The sequence below is a fragment of the Zonotrichia albicollis genome, chromosome 2 (assembly GCF_047830755.1).
Source record: "Zonotrichia albicollis isolate bZonAlb1 chromosome 2, bZonAlb1.hap1, whole genome shotgun sequence".
In the NCBI taxonomy this organism is placed as follows: Eukaryota; Metazoa; Chordata; class Aves; order Passeriformes; family Passerellidae; genus Zonotrichia; species Zonotrichia albicollis.
Window position 1 is genome coordinate 65,697,225 of NC_133820.1, and position 24,034 is coordinate 65,721,258.

Sequence of the window (24,034 nt, forward strand, 5' to 3'; positions counted from 1 at the left end):
GAGCTCCCTGAAGGGGGACCAGGACTGCTCTCTGAGCTCTGAGCTCCAGAGGTGGGGAATGAAACTGGCTGGTAAGGAGACAAATCAAATTATACACTTACAGACATACCCCTCCAGAAGAAAGACAGAAGGCATGGGATAGCACAGCTCAACAGCAGCTTTGGAAAAACCCTAACAACCCCACTGTGTTTTGGTGGTGGCATTGCTGCCCACAGCAGCCTCAGAGAGCCTGGCATAGCGAAGACAACTAGAGCAGGGTTGGTTTAAACTGCAGACCCAAAGCATCTAAATTGTTCCTTTCTGCTTTCACTCAGAGCTTTACTAAATAAGCAAACCCACATGGCCAGCATTTTCAAGTCATTAAAAACGTTAGACCTGTTAAAACATTCCCAGTGCTTCATGACCGCTGACAACATGTAATACCTGGTTTGATGGAATATAATTTTTAGTATTTTCTGTTCACCCAAACTTTTGTTAAATACAACCCATTTCCTGCAGTGTTCCACAACACATTTCAGTCCTGCCTGTATACTTCTGAGGCCTTCATCCCCAACACGTGAAGCTGGTTCAAGCCAATACTTCCACTAAAAACATAGTCCTCCCCTCTTCCTGCTCCAGCTGCACATTCTCTCCCCCTGCTGTCCTTTCCTTTTCAGTGGCATAAACACTGCAGTGGCCACAGGCTAAACAACTCCCCACATCCCCAAACTGTATATTTTTTTAGCTGCTTCCATTCCAGTTCTACACACTGCACTTTTGCAAGCAGAAAGAAGAGCCTGCAAGCAGCCAAAGCAAGGACTAAGGCCTGCTGGTCACTTTGTAATAGCTTAAAATATCTGTTAAATAATAGTGTGAGATCCTAGCAGCCTGCACATTTCCCAGGTATCTTTCCTTCCCCATCCCCATTCCCAACCCCTGTGGCACCTGTGGGACACAAAGGCACTGGAGCTCGTAGATCAGTTTTCTGTTCTCTTGGCATCAGCACACTCCTTTTCAGCAGGGAGTTTGCAAGAAGCAGAAGTTTTGCACAGACTAAGCACCTGTACAGTGCTGAAAGAGGGCACTTCTCATGCCCCTCAGCAGTGGCTGTCAGCACCCAACTATGGTGCTGGCACAGCCTCATCCAGCCTCACTGGAGGCCACATGGCTGCTGTAATCCACCTCATAGAAGGCTCAGGTCTCTTGTATCTGCACCCACTTTCCACCCAGCAGCAGTGGCCAGTTGTTACTGATAGGTAAGGGTTTATAAAACCTTTATAAAGCCTTACCTATCAGTAACAGCCAGCCTGCCCTGCCACAGGCCAGCAGCAGTGGCAGGCTGGAGCAGGGGAAGATCTGGCACTACCACCTCAAAAATCTCACAGAATGGCAACCTCATACCACAGGTCCCAGCTGGAACCAGCAATCTTTTTTAGCTTTCTAATAAGTTTCCACTGGAGCCTTTGGCTTTTACTGAATGTGTTCTGATAGCCCCAAGATCTCTCTTTCAGGACTTCTCCACTCTCTGATCATCCTGGAGATTTTAAGCTGCACCCATGGCATTCAGAAATATTATGCCTTGGAGCCCTATCTCCAGTGTTCCCCAATCAGACATGCAGAGGCTCCTGCCCTACTCCATCAGCCACAGGAATGTGACAGCCCCCCAGACCAGTATGACTGAAAGGGAGATGGGATGTTTCCATTTCACACTTTGCCATTGCCAGGGGGGTCACAGCACTGGGGGAAGAGGAGAGCAGAGCTACATACACACACACTCCTCCAGCGAGCACAGGGAAGTCTCCCTCGGCGATCCAGCGCAGCCTGGTTTTGCTGGCGAGGAGCTGAGGCACTCTCGGAAGCGCTCCCGGATTCCGTCCCCACAGGTGACGCTGCACGGGCTCCAGGGCTGCCACCGGCTCCACGTTTCTACAAACACACAAGCTCACAGCAATGAGGAACGTGTCTGCTTCCTTACCTTTAATGACACAGCCCTTTGTCTTCTTTTTGAGAAAAACAGCGATAAATAAGCAAACAATGCAAACAGCAAGACCAAAATAGCAAGCGGCATCCAGGGATGGGCCAAAGCTTCCACTTGCTGTTTTCCTTTGTTCACCCCAGTGTCAGCCTGCAACAGTGGTTCAGTCAACTGGCAGGCAGGTTCTGCCTGGAACAACAGCAAAAGGAAATGAATCCACAGATCTTTGAAGTGGGCTGGTAATTTATATATTCATCCAATTCTTGCCTGACAAACAGTGCATTTAGAGCAGGATAATTTGATTGAAGTACAGTTACTGCTGATTTACATGACTGTGACAGGATGATAAGTCTACAAGGCCTAATGAAATGGCAACACTGGTTCACTCTTTTATTTTCTTTCCAGCACATAAGCGTATTATTGAATCATTCATCTGGTAACTTACAGGTCTCTATTGTATTATTGCTTATGATTAGGCAGTTAACTCATGGATGGAATTTTGCATGTTCATTTATTTATTTTAACTGGAGGCAGACGCAGGTTCTAACACTATATTATAATTTTTTAATGTGAAATAAAATCCCTCTTTTTCTTAGACAACATTCTCATCCAGCGATCTCCACATTCAAACTTTACAGCAGTGAGAACCCAGAGAAGTAAAGATGGGACCATTCCTGTCCCTGTGTGACAGTGGTGACACTGAGGCAGGGCCACCACTTTAAATTCCAAATGAATGCATGAGCTCAGGTGCAATCTTAAAAGATAAAAGCCCTGGGGATGCTCCTATGGGTCAGCTGACTTTGACAGAAAGAAAAACAATAGACTTCTTAACTTCATTTCACTGCCCACAGATAAAGTAGAAAAACAGCTAAATAATTTTTTTTAAAAGTAGACCAAGTTAAATTCTGCTCTTTTGGATAATTTATGGTGTTGCTACTGCCAACACAAGCTGTGATTTTTAATTTTATTACTGCTGCTAGCATGCCCCGAGCCCTTAACCAGGTTATGATGTCCAAGCACTAGAGAATGTTGCATGACTGAAAATGGCTTTATAATTTTATATTTTATTGGTTGCTGTATTGTTCCTAGTGTGTTATTATTTTAAAATGTCTCTAACAAGAATAAATACAGTTGTGTTTCAATAAACATTAAATTGTAACTGCTTTGGGCCCTGTCCTACACAGTTTTGTGACCATGTCAGCATTAATGTGATCAGCCTAAGAGGAGCAGTGGATCTGCCCTCCTGCACTGCAGGATGGGGCCCCAGAGCTTGAGCTTACACTTGTGCTGCCAGCCACAGCTGCAGAGTGTATGTGGGCACATAGTCACACACATTTGTGTGCCTGCAGGCCCCAGGACATCTGCATGGCCTAATGCAGAGGAGAGATGGGCATGGCAACACACCCTGGTGCTGCTGCTCTAAGCCCACACAACATCAAGTGACCACCCTGGCTGTTTGTCACTGACTCCACCACAATAGTGCAACATCCAAGACCCCAGGCTGTATTTCACTTTGTGCTCTTTGTGCACCTCTCTGCTTTCACCCCTCTGTCTCTGGAGATGGTGATGAGCCCAAAGGCAGGTTGAGCTTTCACACTCCTCCTTCAGTTTGCAGCCATGTTGGCTTCCAGTAAAGTACAAAATGGAGCAAGTGTATGGTGTCAAGGGAAAAGAGAATCAGAGGATGCCAACAAGCAGGTAACTGAGGAGGTTTGTTGGGATAAGGAGTCCCAAAAAGGGACAAACCATGGAAAGTTTGCAAAACACATCAGTTAGCGAGCCAAGGTATTACTGAGGGCAGGAAGAAAAAATGTTCACAATCAATAGTTAATAAAGGGCTCATTAATACCTTCTCAAAAAGACTTCATAGTATCATATATATCATAGGATCTCCCAACAGTTTTCTTCAGGTGAGGATCATGAAGGACTCCAGCAGTGTCCCTCACCACTGGTATAGAGGCTAGCTGAAGGACCTACCTCCTTGTAGACCTACAGACTCTTTGTGTGAGCAGCTTGATGAGTTCCTGTCATAATTTCCAGGGCATGAGCTAACCTGTTTCCCTCTCTCCACATTTCCTGCTCATCTAAACTTCTGTTAATTAAAGTCAGATGCAGAGCCAAGCTCAGAAAGGTTCTGGTTGCCTCCAGTGCTAACACTGGTGATAGTGGAGGGTGCTCAACAGGCTCCACATTGATGCCTGTGGGTTTCAACATACAAGAACATTTAGGATGAGTAATTTCCCAACACTGACGTCAAACCTGACATGCCCATTGCTCCAGGACACTTTTCACTGACTTGGACTTTGGCTAAAGGTATAGAGTTCCTTAGCAAAAACACTTGGCATCCATAGCTTTGGGGCTAAGAAATGTGCTTCAAACAGCAGGAGAGCAAGAAATGTTCCAGTTCCCATGAAAGATGGGAGATTTAAGCTCCTGCATCTTGCTCTGCAATCCCCTGCAATTACCAGAATGTAAAAGAAAATGAAGCACAGTTATTCTCCCCCAAGGAAATGAAATTATTAACCTCCATTTAAGACAAACAGATTGAAAATGCCAGGGGAAAAACCAGAAGGTATGCACTGCAAACTAGCTCTAATAAGCGTGAGGTTTCTTCACACACAATTGAGGAATCAATTATCAATGTGAAGACATCTAACTGATGAGTTATTTTGAAATAGCTGACAGTTGGCAGATCTGCCAACATGAAAGATAAATGCAATTAACTGTGTTAATTATTGCTCTGCATAAATTTCTCCCCTCAGATTTCCATGTTCACAGGATTTTGCACATGCAGCACTGTCCATCAGCACAGTCAGCAAGGGACACTCAGTATCATCATCATTCTTCCAGCCTGACACACATCACCAGTCTTAAACACTTCAACCAGGCCAGTGGTGTGGGACAAAATCACTAATTACTGACAGGTTCATGAAAGTATCTGTGCTAGCCTAGGGGATTGCAGGATATTTTTGGAAGCTGAGATCAGTTTTTAGGTCCTGAAAACAGCCTCTCACCCTTCCATGGAAATGAAGCTTGGGTGCACTGAAATGGTGGCAAGTTCCAACAGTTACTAATTTGGACAATGAAAGGAAAAGGATCCCTTTAAAGAAAGAAATCCTAGACTCTGGGAAAATTAGAGTCTTTCCCCACAAGCAGGCATTGTTAAGAAATGGGGAGGCACAGCCTAAAAATAATTTTTTTCCAGAAGCTGAGTTTGTAAGTGAGTCTGTAAAACTTGATTTATTCCTAATGTGTGGAGATGAAGCATTTATTGACACAGAAAAAGTGGATGGGGTAGAAACCAGCCCTAGCACACCCAAATCCCCTGCATATGCCTGTTTCTAAATAAACACCCAACTCAGGTACAGATTCAGGCAACAGAGCTAATTGGTTCTCAGAATTTCCTACCAACGAGCAGATCTGACTTACACATTCTTATTAAGGAAGCAAAAATTTGACAGAAATTGTACACCCCTGCCTGACCTCTAGATGCTCCATTTGCTCCTCTCCTCCCTTACTGACCACTTTCCTCTTCAGAAGGTCTTCCTCCACATTCCTCTTTCTCTTTTCAGGCAACAGCTGCATTTCTTATGTCCTGCCATCATCCCAAAAGCAAAAGTCGGATGAACAAAATTCATTTGTGCTGTAGGCAACTGCAAGAGACTTCAGTGTAAGTCACACCAAAGTTGAAATTAGTCTCCAGAGTGTAACTAGGAACCAGAAAAGAAAGTTAATTAACACCAGAACTATGAAAAAACACCTTTTTCTATGCTTTAGCATTACTGATTAATATTATCAGTCATGTTCTGAATGTATCAAGCAGGGAACATGGGACAACCTTCTAAGGAGAGCAGAAGTCTCATTGCTGGGAGCACTTAAATCTCAGGTGAGAAAAAGTACAGGATTATGCATGGAAAAGCATGAGCCGGCAATGCATCTGCTACTGGACAGGATGATCTAACAGAGTTTCCTATCTCAGACATCCCAATAATCCAGTCAAACACTGGGGAAAAAATGAGCTGCATGCTCCTCTGTGAAACAGTGAAGAGCCCATCTAGATGAATGAACTCACATCTCACTGTTAAATTTTTCACTGACTTTGACAGATTCTCCAGTTAGGGTCTACAGAAAACTGCACAAGTGCTGTCTCACAATTAATGGATGTATTCCCCACCTTTAATAGATATAGTCACAGTCTTGGATAGCATAAGTTTTTTGTGACACTTATTCTGAAGCTGATTGCCTGGGCTCAAAGAGCTGCTGACCTGGCCCACTCAGGGCCACTGGCAGCTTTCTGCTTCCTAATCCATACACAAGTCAGATTCCTGTTCCAAAAGGCTGTACTAAACTTGGCATGAATGAGGAATAAAGAGCGGGACTGACAAGGCACCAGGAATACAACTCATGTCTGATTTATGGAAAAGAGATATGGTAAAGTCATGTTATCTCAACATCTGTGGTTTGGACGAAGATCATTTTAATGATTTAGGAACTTTGATCATTTACAAAACAATATCTCTGCTTCATAACAATAGAGCATATGCTAAATGAAGTAAGAACTGGCAGAGTGACAGATTGGATATGCAATTGTCAACAGAAAACCATCATTGAGTGAGAATGCATTTGGAGAGATTCCAGAGGGATCAGTATAAGGCTCAGTGCTTCCCTAGTTGACATGAAAATAAATATAAACCATTACTGAGAAAATATGTCCCTCCTGTAATGACACAAGCAGACAGTGCAGTTGTATGGAGCAACATAGGGTACTTGCTAAGTTAGGATAATTAAAGGAAAATAGATCCTAAATCAGCAAAGCAAAAAGAAACTGTAAGAAGAAGGAATGAAAATCGCAACAGCAGGATGGCAGACTCCATACTGAAACAGCTTAAGAGGAGTTTACAGGGCAAAAGTAAAGATTTTTAGGGAAAATTGCAAATGCAATCAGTGGAATGAAAGCAGAGGTAGGGATAGGGAGAGTGCTACTGATCAAGGAGCATCAGTGAGAACGATGTCTGAATGCAGCACACAAATCTGGTACCCTGGCTGTCAAATAAACATGACTGTTTAAAATAACAGAAAGGGAGCGAAACAGAATCAGTAGATTAATCAAATCCTGAAGAAAATGCCTTCCAATTAAAGACTTCATCTTTTCAGTTTGTTAAAAAGAACACTGAGAAAATCTGGTAGAAGTGAGATGACCTGGATGTGCAAATGCCTTTGTGAGGCAAAGACAGTAGGATAGGAAACAGCTATCAGAAAGCAGCAGAGTAAAATTCAGTCACCAGAGGATGAAGCTAGATTAACTTTAGTTATGAAACACACAAAGTTTCCCTTTTCAAAAGAATAAATAAATTTGAGCATAGTATTGAGAGAAATTACCAGATAAGTCTGTTTTGTGGTGTCTTCAGCAGAAGACTGGATAACTCCCTGCAGGGTAAGCAGCAGTCATGCAAAGACTAGCTGTGGGGCTCAACACCAGGGTAACTGAATGAAAAATGATAGCCCACATTGCACAGGAGCCCAGATGTGAGATTTATCACCTCTCCTGCTCTTAAACTTCAGCAAGTCCAAAGCAGAAATTAGGAGACTTGAGGAGAGGCACCTGTTCTGCAGCAGTCGCATGTTTTACACAAACAGCTTTGGGGGTCTGCAGCAAGGGGAGGGGGCTCAGGGGAGGCCTTTCCAAAAGAGCCAGGAGGTTGATGGCCATCACAGGCACTGCAGGTTTGCTCCGTCTGTCATGTCTTCAGGTTGATGTACCCCTCCCAGAACACCCTGCTCCTTTCAAACGCTTCCTGCAGGCTTTGAAGTCTCACAGATACAGGCACAAAGTCAGATGTGCTGCAGCCTAATTAATTTCAGGTTGACATTTTATTTACAACTACATGGTGTGGCTTTGCTTTCATCGGCTTTGTAGATGAGATACTCTTCACTTGGCAGCTATTGACCCAACTCTGCTCTTCAAGAGGCATAGCCTGATTCTTTCCAATGTGGTTGTAAGGACGGGGCTGCTGAGGAACCCAGGGAAACAGAGCAGACTGCAGGGAACCACTGCTGAATGGAGATCTCATCAATTAAACCAGTTAAATATTGGGCACAGTATCATATATGTACTGTATGCTAGTGATTTATCTGTCAGGGTAATTATCTAAATCATACCAGTGTAACATACCACCCAGGTACAGATGGAAAACTAGAATTCTGTCTTCCATTTTCCTTGTGAATTACTTCCATTAAGAAAATAATATGCTTTCATTTTTAGATAGACTTTCTTATGCCAAAGGAAGACAGCGAGTGCCAAAAGAGAATGTAGACGGGAAGTTAAGATGAAGAGAACTATGCACTGGGTTTGGCATGTGTTGAAAACAGAGGTCATTTTTAGTACAGAGAGTTAATTAAATAGCTAACAGTTTTAGAATTTGTGAAATAGCACAGAATAAGATGCTAGAAACCTCATTAATGTAGGCTGTGTCTGAGAGTGCGTGCTCTGGAGCATGTCCTACATTCCCGGTCTTCTCATGATCCCTCTCAGATACCTGTCCATGAAGCTCAATGGCCATTTTTCGGCTAGAGATCCTGCACTTTCTTTTCAGGGAAACCAAGGTGGGGACGTGAGGAAAATGATGCACATTTTAAATCTTTCAATCCAAACTCTTTGAAGTGTGCAGTTGGAAAAGACTACTTCATTACCTGTAGACACAAGCTGCTTCAAATGAGAACATTTACCTTCCAGGGTGTAACGCAACACAACCCAATCCCAATTCCCTTGTGCACATACAGCCCATCCCTCTCTGTGGCTGCCTTCCACAGATGAGTGATGAGAAGGGTATTTGGCTCATCTGCTTCCTCTGCCATGCAACTGTGCTTTGTAGACTGTCAAACCATGGACTGCCACTTCTAACACTATGGCTGTAAAACATATAGTTTTGGCTTCTGCCAACCAGCACTCTCAGACCATGCCTGATCATGGTCCAAAGGATTATATGGACCACCAGCTGTTCCCAGTTGGCAGATTGTACTATTCTAATCTTTCCTATAAGGAAAGGTTTGGCTATATGAACATGGTCCATGATCTGCCAGAAGGCCTCATGGGCCAGAAAATGTACCCCGGTCAGTTCTAGGCAGCAAACACATCTCTAGGAACACTTCTTTAGAAAACTTGCCAGCTGTCCAAGTGGCACAGCTGTGCCCTTCACTGTACCCAGATCCTGACCCATCTCACCAGAGTTTGTGCCTCTAACAGGAAGAGCACTAAACTTCTTCACCAAACGGGTAGAGAAGGACACCCATGTGAGGATTCAGCCCCTGCACGTTCAACACTCATGAATCACCCTTGCAGGATGCTTCTCAACTAAAAAGCTACACAACTACTTAATGTTGGGCCCCTGGGTTTTATACACTTAAATGCAGGTAAGACTAATCCTACCTTCAGAGTCTCCAGTGGGCCACATCTACCACAGTAGCTTCTTACCTCACTGAGAGGGAAAAGTTTCATTTCCAGCCCGACGAGATAGGTACATCATGCAGAATGCCCTAAGTGGTTCTAGTTGGTACCTAGCATTAACTTAGTGCAGCCTTAAGCTACCACAGTGGCACCTGGTATCTAATGTCCTTGTGTCCTCTACAGTCTATCTTGTTCCCACCTAAGTATGACATTACAACTATTTTGTCTGGTGCAGGAGACCCAAAATCATTATCCATGTTGGCTGGAAAGAGTGCTGATTTTGGCTAAAAGAGAAAAAAAAATCAGTACAAACCCATATTCCTTTGGATCAGTATACACTCCTTAACTCTTGCTGGAAAATAGCTTCGATTTGAGAAGTTGAGGAGGTCAAAGCAGTATTTGTTCTTCCCCACATCAAACAAAGTGCAGTTAAATTCTGTCCTGTTGTCTCCAGGCTGAAGGATGTTTTCATACAGCCAAGTTGTTCTTTGACTTGGATGCTTGAGAGTCTCTTTATAAACAACAATTTTTCCACTGATAGACGTGCATGGTGGAGAGATTACAAAGACCTGAACCAAAGTTTTGCATGTGTCTTCTGCTGCCACAACTAGTCTGTATCCAAATTTGTGGAGGAGATCTACAGGTCCTATGGAGGCAAAGATGGAATGTGTTTCTAATGATTTCAGTAAGACAGTGATGTATATTTCTTGACTGACAGGTGGGCAGTCAAACTCTACCCACTGGGACCTAGACAGGGGGATTCCTTTGCTAGTTCTAATGCCCAGAGTCTCATCAGAGCATACTCTTCTGAATTCATAAAGGGTGCTGGTGAATATCACATCCAGTGAAATCACAGTCCTGTTCATGGCACATAACTGCTCATTTGTAAAAAGTCCAACCTGAAGGGAGCTCCCAAGCACCTCTGAACTCCTGTTCAAATCAATGTGAAATACAGGCCATTCCACATGGAGGGTGGGCATGCTGTTTCTGCTCCACTGAGCAGCACTGCTGTTGTCACTGGGGGAGACCATTCTGAACAAGAAATCACCAGCACTCTTGAAATGGAAGCACTCAAACACCACCGTCCCCCGGGACTGATTTGCAGGAAGCTGTTTTCTTGCAATTATCTCACTGGTGCTGGCATCCAATAAAAGGATGGACACATGCCCTGCTGTCATATTACCACCACTGTAGTACTGATATTCCACAGACACTGTGTCATTGCTGAAAGCTACATGATCCGGGCGCTCCAACAGGAGATACTCCACTTCGCCGAGAACTGAAAGGAAAAGTTCCGCAACAGTATTAAGAAACAGACAAGTAATTGTTTCTATGGAAGAAAAAAAATATTTTAAAAATGGATATTAAAAGCGGTTCTCAGTCTTTTTCAAGTGAACCAAATGACAAAAAAAGAAAAGGTCCTAGCAATAGCAGTTAAAGCTCAACAGCTCAGTTCTGTGCAGGGATGTGATTTGGAGCAGCTCAAAATCCATTGCAGTAACACATTCAGGAAGGCAAAAACCAGTATTATAAAGTGGACCACAAACCACCCAAAAGATTAACAGAAACCTTAATTTATCAGAACAGATTCTCAAACTTTTCAACTTCTTTGACTTACAGATTTTTAAACTCCACAGAGGCCAGCTGTTTTTCAGCTTCAGCCGTAACTTAGCAAAAAAAGGACAGTGGTTTCTTATACAGACAGATGAAAAATGTCCCCCAAGTTAAATAGAATAGGAAGTCTGCATGATGCTTTTTGAAGCCTTTTCTCTTGCTCTGTCTTATGAATCTTTCATTTTGCTCATTTGCATCGCAGACACTTGAGTGAAAGAGCTGAAAATAACAGTGATGGTGACTGCAGCACTTTTCCTGTCTCAGATGTGGTGCAACATGTCTAAATGACATCATTCCATTATAAATGGTGCAGTCTTTTCAAATTCACTTCTTGCATGACCATGTTTGTGCAAGTCGCCAAATTATCCTGAGACATGCTGTAACTAGTGATGATATCTAAAGCAATAAATTGGAAGATCACATTTCCGTTCTTAGCTCAGCTACCTTCTCTGCATTGCCTGAACCTTAAGGATTTCAGACACAGAAAGGTTATCTGAAAGAATGGAAACTGCATATATCTATTCCAGATACAGTATGTGCTGTGAGACATCTTTATTAAATTAATTGTCTGGGGAAAGGCTTCTGAGTCTTAGATGGAAGGTGCCATGGAAGTGTAAAACTTCAGTTAAAGCAATCCTTTCATAAGTAGTATCAACTAACAATACTTTGACTTGTTAAATCTGTTACACATGTCTTATGATTACCTCAAAGAAAGCTTTGCTGGAAAAACACTGCAACTGCCAAGGCAAGCACTTAGCAGTCAGGAGTAGCAGGACTCATCTCACATAATATTAGACGCCTACTACTCTAAGCTTCAATTTGAGTTAGTCACCTTGGATTCACTTTCTTCTCAGCAGGAAAGATTTTCAGGAAGAAATTAATCTGACTGGGTATAGACATTTACATCTGGGCGGGGTGCAGTGTGCACCAGAAAAAAAGAGCCTATTACTTGCCACCAGCTATAACATGTCCTTTAAATAACCAGCTCCAACCACATACATACATACATAAAGTCTGAGTAAAGGTGGCACGCACAGCCTTACACATATAAATCGTACATATACTCTTACATGTATTTGTACTGTAACTCCAGCCTTTCATTTGCATTTCCACAAGACACTGCTTCATTTGGCAGATGGACAGTGCTCATTATCAGAGGGTTCTTTTGTTCTCATTCTTCTGTTGGTGGTCCTATGTATTATTGACTGCACACCATCCAAAATCCATCCGGATAACACAGAATTATTCATTTCCCCCATGGACTCTTCTATTGTGCTCTTATTGTAGTGCATTAGAAATATTAATGACTTTATCCTTCTAAAATCCCTGAAAAATGAGAGGAGGCCACTATTCTTGTTTAGTGTGTTAGGAACCAAGGCACAGGCATGAAGGTAAAAAATTTCAAGTATCAACTAATTGTGGTGCCCTGTGAAAGCCAGGACCTGATTTTAAGTAAAATGGTCCTTCAGACATCCAAAGCAGGATCCCGTTCATCGCAGCTGTGGTGAGCACATGGCACTGCAGCAAACCTGATCTCAACTTGGACACCCAGAGAGTAAGAGACAGACATGCAAAAAGTGTCTCTGAACTGACCAGCAACACATTGTCCTTACTCTTCATGTTTTGGCTCTGTCACGTGTGCCTGCCCCTATTTTACAGTCCTGTTTCTACCACCATCCACTTTCAGTATCTCTTGGGTACTAGCCTAACTCCATTATTGTTACCACAGTTCTTCAAACTCCTTCACTCATCTCTTTACCTTATAGCTCTTTTACCTTCTGCTGTTCCTTGGGCCTGCGATTAACTCCAGCACATTCCCACCTTCCTTGCTCATTCCATAAGGGAGCACAGGACAATCAACTCTTGTGTCCAATAATGCTGGGGAGTTCTTGCCCTAGGCAGGAGCATGCACAGTGTTGTATGAGGCTGGCAAGAGGAGCCAGGGGGAGTTGGAGCACACTTGACCCTTCAGAGAATCTCATCTCTAAGTCATGTGCAAGGATTTAGATCTGGACCAGATCTAGGTCTTTATAAGGACAGCAGAAAGCATGTCTCAGGCCACTGTGAAAACTCTAACAAAAATGAAGTTCCCACAGATGTGTTAGAGTTTCCCAGTGAAATGGCTGTGAGTTGCTGGGATATTTTTTCTTTGATAATGGACAAAATGATGCATTTTTCTACATGGGAATCAGCTAGATTCAATGTAGCTGAAACATTAAAGGAAAAGGAAATCAGACCATGGCAAAAACCCAGCATGAAAAATTTCAATTTTAAGCTTGAAACTTACAACAAAAACATTCAAGTGACAGTAATAAAAAGCACTGATGTTTCTACCTACTGCTTTATTGTCCTTACTCTCTTCTACAACTGTCTTGACCTCCTTGCACTGTTTGTCATTTGGAATAGCTGAGACGAGGTGTAACACAACTCTGTATGCAGGGAGGAAGGACAGGAGGGCAGGGACTGCTGTGGAGCAGTCCATCAACCCTAAGTGCAGATCACTCAGGAAGTGAGGAAAGTGAGCGCTGCTGGAGGATGCAGTCACAACACTGCAGAGCTCTGGCTGGTGCACTCAAGCTCCAGTTTGGTAAATAAGAAATTTGAACTTTTGGACAGCCCACATAGCAGTTTTTCACAATGCTCCAAAAGACACCAGTCAGGAGACAGCTTCCACTGCAAGCTCCTTCAGCTGCCCTCCAGCCTACTACGTGCCCATGACTGCTACATGCCAAAACTTCATCCCAATTGTTTGGACAGCCAGTCAGGGGCATCCTTCAATGCACTTGTATCATTTTCATTGTCATTACAATGGTACCCCATTGAAAGAAGTCTGGCTGTGGTACCAACAACCTGCCAGAGGAGTCTTTGTAAGAATTCACACTTTAAAAGATTAAAAGTCCTTGATTTCACTGAAGAGCAAGAAGAATTTCTTGAGGGTGCTATTCAGATTTTTTAAGTGTTTTTAAGCCAGCTTGAGTTGTGCTGCTGGCTTGTCAGCCTTTGGTAACACAGAGCTAAGTAGAACAAAAACATCAGCAAACTGATAAGAAATGAGAATACAGTTTAGTTGGATGTTAGAGCTTTTTATAGCACTTCAGTAATTTTCCAGAGCATACTGGATCACTTAAAAATAGTCTTGCCTGAAACAGAGAACTATATAAATTAAATAGTTATCTAAAATCGATGTACACAGTAATATTCAAAAATATGCATATGCAAAACTGTTTGGAAGCAATTTTCTGAATTATGGGCTGCCTTTTAACTGAAAATAAGGTGAAAGTTGATGCACCTAAAGTTTGCAGCAGAGATTTAGCTCATTAACTGTACCTCATAATTACTTGCTGTGCCACACTCTATAAAGTTCATGAATAATAGCTTTTACCTCCGAGTCAATCAGTTGTGAATGTCTAGAGGACTGGCTCACCAAGAACCAGTGGATATTGTAATCATCCATCTCACATCTTGGCTCCAGTGAATTTATTACTTACCTTACTGTGTTACACACTCAGTGCAGTGTTTCTACCCGGGCTGGTTAGCTGTCTTATTAAAAAAAGGAATTGTACTAAAAGCCATAGACAAGAGTCTTTACTTCTACTAGAACCAAGTTCATCTAAAAGACAGCAATTCCATCTTTTAGGGATCTTTTGCTCTGCAGCAGAGATGGAGTATGCACAGAGGAATGAGTAGCATACCAGTCATTACTTACTATCGCTTTTCTCACTTATACAAGGCCAGCACACTGCATATGTTTTTGTCCATTTCCCTCATTTGTAAGTCATCTTCAGCTGTTTGACACAAGAACTACTTGCTACAGCTCATTCCATAAGTGGGGATTAACCACTTCTTTTCCCATGTACTTTTCCACGCTGTACTTATTTCTGCAGCGCACAGCTTAATCCTTCAGCGTGGTTTGACAATGTGCTGCAGCTGTCAAAACAATGCTGACTTTTAAACTAGGAATGAAATTTTCTACAACATATTAATTGCTTAGGAATTAAGAGTCCCATTTTCAGAATTTCTAATTCACTCTGCAATAAGAAAGTAATTTGCAAACCTACTTCCTACTTAGTACATTCTTGGAAAGGATAAGACACCATAGATATGATGCCCCTCAGCTTATAGACATCTTGCAGGTTTCTGACTTGAACCTAGGATGTCTAACTTCCCTTCTTGGCAGCTGATGGTGAGAAGGAGGCTTTTTCATTCTACACATCTCAGTTGCAGATGGGTAAGAGCTGCTTTCAATATGTATGGATTTATGCATGGACTAATCAAACAAGACTGACTGTCTCTGACTTGCTGTCTAATTTTATGTGACTAAGATTGAATGAGTATGAACATCATCCTTTGGCTTCTTATACAATCAGAGTAAAGAACACCTCTGTTGTACTCAAAAGGTCTCTGGCTGGCAGATGGGGGGCTCAGGTGGGGACTCACTCAGCCACAGGAGCTTGGCTGTACTGTAGATGCTTACATCTGATCCAACCACCCAGGTTCCTTTCCCAGTAATGGAGAGAAACAGGTAGTTCTGTACATATTTCCACCCATCCCACTATGGATACCTAAACCAGACCTATCTTCCATGATGTTCATTAAATATTATTAAATATAAGTCTTACAAGAGAGCAGAGTTCCAGTTACTGCTTCTAGCACAGCCTGTCCCTTGATGCTCATGGAAATTTGTTAATTTGTCTTGTTCATTTCCCTGAGCAAATTTATACCAGGAAAGAATCCTGACACTGATCTAAAGGGACAGTTTATGCACGTTGCATTTAACTATTGCATAAGATCTACACTAAACTCTGTGCCCATCAGTGGTGGCTTCCACAGCACTTCATTTCCACAGATCACCTGGAAACACCACCATTCAAAACCACCTTGTGAAAGCACATCACAGCTTTCCCTTGACAGCTCTAATACTCACCGTAGTCACAGAGCACTACTAACAATAGATTTGAAAAATCTTTCAACATATGTTTCATTCTGACCAGTGAGATCCTGGGTCCTTTTACTCCTCATGTCCTTTTTCAGCTCCAAAGTGCCAGCACGTTTTCCAAGAACACCTAAAAGTTAAAAAATTACAGCTGTGTCAACTTTGCTTCGTAAAATATGTGAAGAAAGACATATCATTAATAAGTAAAAAAATATTAATTAACTATTAATTAACATTTCTCTCATTTACTTAACAACTACTAACACTGTATCAATGCATCTGAATAAGGACAGCTACAATTCACTGTACAATAATTTTCTATCCTGAAATACAGCTCCTGAGCCAGAACAACAAAGACAGATAACAACAATTTTATCTTTGCACTGCAGGAACTGCTGCTATGGATATCTTATATTATGACCAAGGCTCACAATAGCAAAATAATGAGTATTTTATACAAAATATAACTCTGAGCTCAGGACATACTGATATTGGAGATTTATTGCTGGTGCACAATTCATATTGTCCATCAGCTACTTTCAAGGATGAAAGCAGCTCAGCAGCAAACTGATTGGTCATCGAACTCCCTCTGTTATTCAGGTCTAGTAATACACTTAGTGATCTTACTAGATTTATAAGAGATCTATATCTGCCTTTTATGTCACTCCAACTGATCAGATGACAAAGGTGCCAACTTCCACTTTTTCCTCCATAATGTTTTAAGTTTACAATCACTTGAGCCTTTGCTAAGCCAATAGAAATAGACTTCTTTTGGCAAGCTTCCCAGTTTTATGTCCATGTGGTTTAAACCAGTCTTTACGAGTCTCATAACAATTAGATAAAAGAGGTTGGAAGAACAATGATAGCAGCAAAACCAAACAGTTTCCTTCAGAAATGTAAGTAGAAGGGATTCTAAAAAGAGAAATTCTACTCAGAGACCATTTCAAAATATAAGAGTTGCTCTCCTGCATTTCACTGAGCACCTTTCGGTCAGTGTCACTGTGCTCACCTTCACACAAACATGCAAGAAAGGTCTTGAATAGGTTTACAACCTAATTTATGAGAGAAATTTGGCACTGGAGCAGGGAGAAGTTAGGAATGAGCAAAACCATGGAGGATAATGGTAAAAGATGGGAACCAAATATCATGTACACGTCTTTAGGAATCACAAATAAGGTATTTCAGCAATTACTCTGCTTGGCTTGTTGAACTAAGATGCAGCAGACGTGTTACTTGAAAGCTTTTTGAACTGCTCTCTGTGCCAAGTGGCTGGAGAGAATAATTTCTAAGAAGACTAGCAGCACAGCCTTGCTCAGTAAAAGCCCATTACAATAATAGCTACACATATCTGAAAGGAATAATCATCATCCGGCCCAGGAACTTGACAGGGCTCCAGAACACATTAGATAGGGGCAGTGATACCGCCACCACCCTCAATTTCACTTGATACGCTGTAAATTACAGGAAGACAAACCTTGTGCCTCAGGAGAGGGGCGGCTGCTGACGGAGGGCGGCGGGGAGCCAGCCTGCCCCAGGGACAGCCGCTCCGAGCTCCGCCCGCTGCCGGCGGCAACGCAGCATCGCAGCACCAACATCGCTCCTTGCCTGTGTCCTTATTCATCACTAATCAGTTAGTCGGAACAAGGAATAGAAGTAGTCCAAAGCAGAAAAACAGGCTTTGTTTAAAAAAAATAATTGTGATAGATAGATGTCTTGGCCTCTAGAGTTAACTGCTCAAAGAAAACTCGATGATATGTGGTATTGCTGTAAACTGCCCTGAAATAAAGTGGGAGAAAACTTGCTTTGTGGGCCACTACTATGATTGTGCTGGATGACTTTAACTGGTCCTTTCCACTCCTAGCTTTCCCAGCTGCAGATTCTTCAAATGGCTTTTACAAATACTTCTTTCAGAAAGTCACATATTCACAGATGAAATTCAAATAATCCTAATCTCAGTCTAATGGGCAACACACTGCACAGAGGAAATGAAGCTATGGAAAGGAGAATAAATGCTCAGGAGAAAAGGAAAAAGCCTGTGTAGGAGAGCACTCTTGAGGTACAAATCTTAATTTGCACACCAGCCCAACCAAGCAAAAAGCAGCATGGTTCATGAGACAGCGCGCCAGCGGGAGGCACAGGGACCAGACCTGACTTCTGTTCCTATTCCTGCCACTGCCAGACATAATGTCAGCAAACTGCAGCATTAATCTGCTCCCCTCCTTTCCACCCCATCTTTCACACTCTGTATTTATAGTAAAGACTTTTCAGGACAGAGACTCTTTCTAACCAAGCCGGAGATGGAGCCCCGTGCCAGAGCCCCTGGGTGTTTTGGTAACACCAATCATTTGTCACACCAAAACCTCTTCCCTCTCACCCTTCCTCCTGTGTTATCTTGGCTGTCTTGGGAAAAGATTGCGGTGTGCAGCACGGGTAACACCCAGGCTAGAACGGGAGTGTTTGAAACTGTACCAAAACTAACTTCCAATTAGTGAGATCAGGCACCTCTGGAAGCCTAGCCCAGGGCTACTTCAGCCTCTGCAGCGCTGGATTGCAGCAGGAGCCCTCCCACCTCACACACACACAGCCACTTCAGGCTACAGCTGCAGTACAGCCCTACCTTGGAACAAAGCTCCAATTAAAGTGCTCCACGAAGCCTCCCTGAGCTTTTGCACCTTTGCTAGCTCAATTCCAATAGCACCTCTAAATGCAATGCTGGCCCATTTCTGGTGTAGTAGTGCCCCTGTACTCCTCTCTCTCTGCACAGGTTTGTTCCTCTCCCCGCCTTCACTTTTCTTCCTTTTGCCTCATCTCAGTTTTGGAAAGGCCTTACACTGACCTCTAAGTTCAGTTCAGAATTTTCCCCTTGCCTTGTTATCTTCTCTAAGCCAGTTTCTTTCTAGATTTCTCCTCATTTTTAGGTCTTCTTCCAAATTCTTCATATATTTGCCCCCTGCTCAAATATTTTTCCTCTTTTCACACTCCTATAAAATTGGTTTTTGAAGCAGACAGTACATTTAAATGGTTTCTACTCTATTCAGAGCTTCTACCTCAAGTTCATTAACTTAATGAGATGAAAAATGATGGAACGGAGAAGGCTATCAGACTTCAAATAATTGGCTTTTTTAATTTATTGCTCTCGTGGACAAGCATGAACTGAGGCTCTATTGTGCAAAATGCAGCAGAAACATAGCAACATAAAAAGATGCTTTCTTCTTCCAAGAGACAGTGTAATGGGCTGATTGGAAGTGGAAGACTTCCTCTCCAAAGGGAATTTGACATGACAGATGAGGAGGGCAGAAGCCATAAAGCGCTTTGGAAGCAAAGACCAAGAGGCTTGTGTGCCACGCAAATGACACAGGAAAACGTTGAGTCCCTGCTCTGCAGCAGATTTCCTGTGCTATCTTGGTCACATCTCTTACTTTTCCTGTGGCACAGCTCTCCACTGTATCTCACTATCTGGTATGGGGGCTACAAGAATAAATCCTCATCAGCTGTGTGGTTTGCAGGCACACAGTGTCCCTAACCAGGTAAGAGCCAGATGTGAAATTTGAAATTGCACTTGCAATATCTTTTGCAAATAAGTAACAGAATAGGCTATAATACTGCCTATTAGAATCGTATGTATTAATCTATTAAAAAAAGTCCCTATTTCCCTTCATTGTTAAAACCATAAAATATATTGGGATCATTTTGTTTTTACAAAAAAAAAACCACCCCTAAAATAAACCAAACAAATAAAAAACTCCAAGCCAACTGGATTTATGACTCCTGGTATTTTTGCAGCAGTATCCAAGGCTCAGCATGCACAGACATGACATTTCAGACACCAGCTACCTCTTCTGAGAGCTGTCACCTGCTGATTTGGCAGTAACCACCTTCACCAAGTGCAATAGCACAGCATTCAGTGCCTGCTCCCCCTTCATTAGGGAGATGAGAGGCAAATAAGCCATGTAGTTAAGAACGGGCCATCAGGAATTAATCAGACACTCCATGACCAAGCATGGAGTTTAATGAGAACACAAATCCATGGCACTCAAAACCTCTGTGCTCTGGAGCCTCAGTCATGCAGAGAAGTGCCACTGATGGATCCCACATTTCACCTACGCACAAATACCCTCAGTCCCCTTCCTCTGCAAATCCCCACCAAGAGCTGAGCCCTCCCCTGCCCCAGCTCCCATCCTCCTTCAGAGACAGGGCTGCTCCTGCTCATCTCTCCTCTGAGCACAGCCCTGCTCTCTCCTTGTCCCACCAGCCCCACAGCTGCAGGTGAAGATGGACCCAGCCATGGCACAGAAACCCCCCTGACTTAGGGTACACAGGAGAGCAAAGTGGGACAAGGGCCTGGGGGAGGAGTGGGTGTGTATGACGTCAGGCTGAGGAGTGATCCTCTTGGAACCAACCTGCCCCAAGTAGCAGCACCCACCCAGGCACTCTGATGGACCCAGCAACCAGTCATGGTCTGGGTGCTTTTTGAAATTAAGGAGAAAAAAATATTTTTTTTTTTAGCTGTTCAGTATTAAACATTTTCAGTTGTATTTGCAGCCCAAAATCTGCACAGTTCTGGCTACGTATGAGAGGCTGACGGCAAAATAGGCTACAGACAGAAAAGCCTGAAAGTCCCTAAATCCTCCCTACATTTCACAAGCAGCATTAACAGCAAAAAGAAATGTGTATCTGCAACATTTCCTCAAATGGATTTCTTCATATTTTATCTGTACGTTGGAAAAGAGATTAATTATTTTCAACCATCATATGCTTATTGCAATGGGATTAGGCAGCTATTGAAGTGTTACCACCTGCTGGGAATTTCAGAACCTTCCATATAATCTCTTCACTTTGACAGTAAAAAGAGAACACCTCAACTATTCATCACATTTTATCAAAATCTAATCGCTGCTGACCAGCCAGAGTGGTCAGGGCCAAAAATATGCCACTTCTTGGAAGATATTTAGTTTAGCCAGGAAAGTGTCTATGTGATGTCTGCCACAGCAGGGGGCTGGAGCTGACATCCTCAAAGGCATCTTTCATTCTTATTTACACATCCAACAATTTTACATTGTTATCAGATAATGACTTTATTAAAATTATGCATCTAAATTCACTAGGCTGAAACTGACAGCACCAGATCCTCCTTGTGCAAAAAAACCCAAACAATAATTAGCTGGTAGAGCCTATTTTCATTAATATTTGGAGTCAGATCTCACAAAATCCTGAGATTTCTCAGTTCTTTTTGATATTAACATAGCAATTCAAGAGCAGACTGGCCAGCAACATCTGTCCTTTGTAACCGAAGGGCTTACAATAAACAGCGTACAGGGATGATATTTACTTTGGAAAATGTACAATGAAAACAAGTTTACTAAGCATAAGGAGATTTGGGAAGATGTTCGAGCAATAATAAATAAAGAATGCAAAGAATTATATACATTTGATGAGAGCTCATGGCATAAGGCAAGGAATGCAGCCATCCATTATTTCCTTGCCCCTTCAGAGTTTCTTAAAAAAAAAAAAAATATATATATATATATATATATATATGTATATATGTACTGTCCACTATTACTGGAATTCCCCTTTCGGTGGAGTTTATACTGAAGATCCTCGTATGGAGAACATACATGGCTGATACAGTCCGAAGTTTGTTAGAGAAGCAGGTCTGAAACACCGTGAAGTATCAGTATTAAAAAGATAATTGCGAAGGTTTCCTATGCTTTACCCTGGGTTTGCCGTGTACTCACACGGCTTCGACCGGTCTAGCGACTGAAATAAAGTAGAAATCACCAAACATATTCAAAAACACTAAAATTATTCCTACCTATTGCGGACTTGGGCGAGGAACCCGGGCAGCCGCTCCCCGTGCCGAAGCTCCCGGCACTCCGGGAGCGCTGCAGCGCCGGGGCTCCGGGCGGGACGGCCGCTCGCTGCGGGGCACAGGCGACCGCAGAGGATACGGGGCGGTGGCAAACCCCGGGACCTGCCGGCGCACGGGTGTTTTAAAACACCTCCAGGACGGCGCGTCACGGCGATCACGGCGCGATCCCGCGGCACCTTCGCTCCGACCGACGGCTCTCCCCGCCCGTGCCCGCCGGCTCCGCGCCGACAGCCGCCCCCGGCCGGCTCCGAGCCCGGGGCGGCCCGGGCTCCGCACCGCCCCACGCCTAGGCACCCAGCGACCCGCCCGCGCCCCGGCACCCCCGGGCTCGGCTCCCGCCCCGCGCTCACCTCCACGCCGCGGGGGAGCGGCCGGCGGGTCGGGATAGAGCGCGGTCCTTCCCGCGGAGGAGACGCTGCCGGCGCTGCCGGGGGGCGGGCGGGCGCTCACTGCCCGCCGGCGGCAGCGGCGGCAGGAGGGTTAAATGGCGGCTGCGGGCGGCTGTCAGCGGGCGCGGGGCGGCGGCGGCGGGCGCCGAGCGAGGGCAGCCCGCGCCCCTGGCGGCGAGGCGCTCCCGGCCCGGCCCAGCCCGGCCCAGCCCGGCCCGGCCCTGCCCGGCCCTGCCCCGCCGCGGCCGCGCCGCCCTCACACGCCTGCCCGCCCGCCGCGCTGGGGCGGCCTTGCGGGAGAGGAGACCCGTGAGGGGCGCGCCCGGCCCGTGTGCGCCCCGGGCTGGGCCGGCCCCGGTGAGGGCGCTGGGGCAGCTCCGCAGCTCCCCGCTCCCCGTGCGGTTTGTGTGGCAGCCCTGCGAGGAGCGGCCGAGCTCTCTCCTCAGTCTCCTTCAGGTCTGTTCAGCCTGGAGGAGACTGAGGAGAGAGCTCATCGCAGTTACAGCTTCCTCAGGGTGGGGTGCAGAGAAGCAGACACTGATCTCTTCTCTGTGGTGACCAGTGATGAGACCCCTGGGAATGGTCTGAGGTTGTGGCAGGGGAGGTTTAGGTGGGGTGTCAGAAAAAAGTTCTTCGTCCGGAGGGTAGTTGGGCACTGGAACAGCTCCCCAGGGAAGTGGCGACAGCACCAGCCCGACAGAGCTCAGGAGCGTTCGGATAATGCTGTCAGGCACATGGTGTGACTCTTGGGCATGGCCTTGTGTACGGCCAGGTGCTGGACTCGATCCTTGGGGACCATTGTGGATTTTCCAACTCAGCATACTCCACGAAAATCACTCCTCTCCCGCTGGGCGTTGGTCAGGCCAACGTGTCCAGGCACGGGCCAGCACGTCGGAGCCAGGCTGGCTGATGACTGGAGAAGAGAGCGGTGGGCAGGCAGGAGGCCGCTCTCCAGAGTCAGCGAGTCAGCTTGCAGCAGTGGAGATGGAGCATCAAACAGCAAAGAGCAGCACCAGCTCCTTAATGTGCCCGTCTGCAGCTGAGGGCCACATATATGTGGGTATTTGTCATGTCCAGTGTTCATGCATAATGTTCAGGGACTGTTGTTACATGATGAATCTATCCTTGTGCAGAGACTGCTTTAAGAAAAGCCCTTTCTATCTGTTTTTGTACAGTAGACTAATTTATCTCAGACTGTTGTTAAATTTATTTGCATGACATGAAGTCTGTGATTTAAATGCAGACTGGTGGATACCTACATACCCACAAAGACAGGAAAGGATTTATGGAGCATTTACATCAGACAGCGTTACATGTAATGAATTCTCCTGCTTTCCCTCATTCATTTATGGGAAGTGTGGGCATGACATAAAGGCCCAAGAGGAAGGGTCAGTTTTTAGTGTTCAGAATTAAAAACATATTAAAAGGTCCCTTCTAGTTAACTTGTATCATCTATATGATTGAGGAAATACAATTTCCACACTACATGGGTATCTCTGCACCGAGTGTTGAGACCAAGCAGCTGCTTAGGTTTATTTCCCACCACTGTGTCTGGACTCTGATCAACCTTCTGCTAAACCTCTTTTCCATATGCTAGCTGGGGTCTGCAATGGTTAATGCTTCACAGCCATGCTGCCATCTGGAGTACTGACAAAGCCTTTGGGAGAGCAAGACAAACCCTTGCTGAGCAACTCAGACTATGTTCAGGACAGACAGCAAAAAGGAACTATTTGTGTATCATAAGCATTTTCTGGGCTGTTTTTAAGCATTTTACTTTGAACAATCCAAATTCTAAATATTCTCCTTGTTTGTTTTAATAGAAGCATGT

At 44.2% G+C, this 24,034-nt stretch overlaps 1 protein-coding gene across 3 annotated transcripts in view; it reads right to left on the minus strand.

Annotated features, from left to right (window-relative positions):
• Window positions 1–22,725, minus strand: part of THSD1 (thrombospondin type 1 domain containing 1) — a 27,026-nt gene extending 4,301 nt beyond the window's left edge. The window contains exons 1-4 of one of the 3 annotated variants that reach the window (XM_005482417.4): window positions 22,168–22,725; window positions 15,937–16,075; window positions 9,712–10,677; window positions 1,747–1,905 (exon numbers count right to left, since the gene is read on the minus strand). In XM_005482417.4, the coding sequence (XP_005482474.2) occupies window positions 1,747–1,905; window positions 9,712–10,677; window positions 15,937–15,994 (1,183 nt within the window). In that variant the 5' untranslated portion in view covers window positions 15,995–16,075; window positions 22,168–22,725. Of the gene's footprint in view, window positions 1–1,746; window positions 1,906–9,711; window positions 10,678–12,082; window positions 13,187–15,936; window positions 16,076–21,760; window positions 22,112–22,167 lie in introns of those variants that run through there. The other 2 variants (XM_005482418.4, XM_074535387.1) reach the window with 2 other exon arrangements.
• Window positions 22,726–24,034: the final 1,309 nt, after the last annotated feature.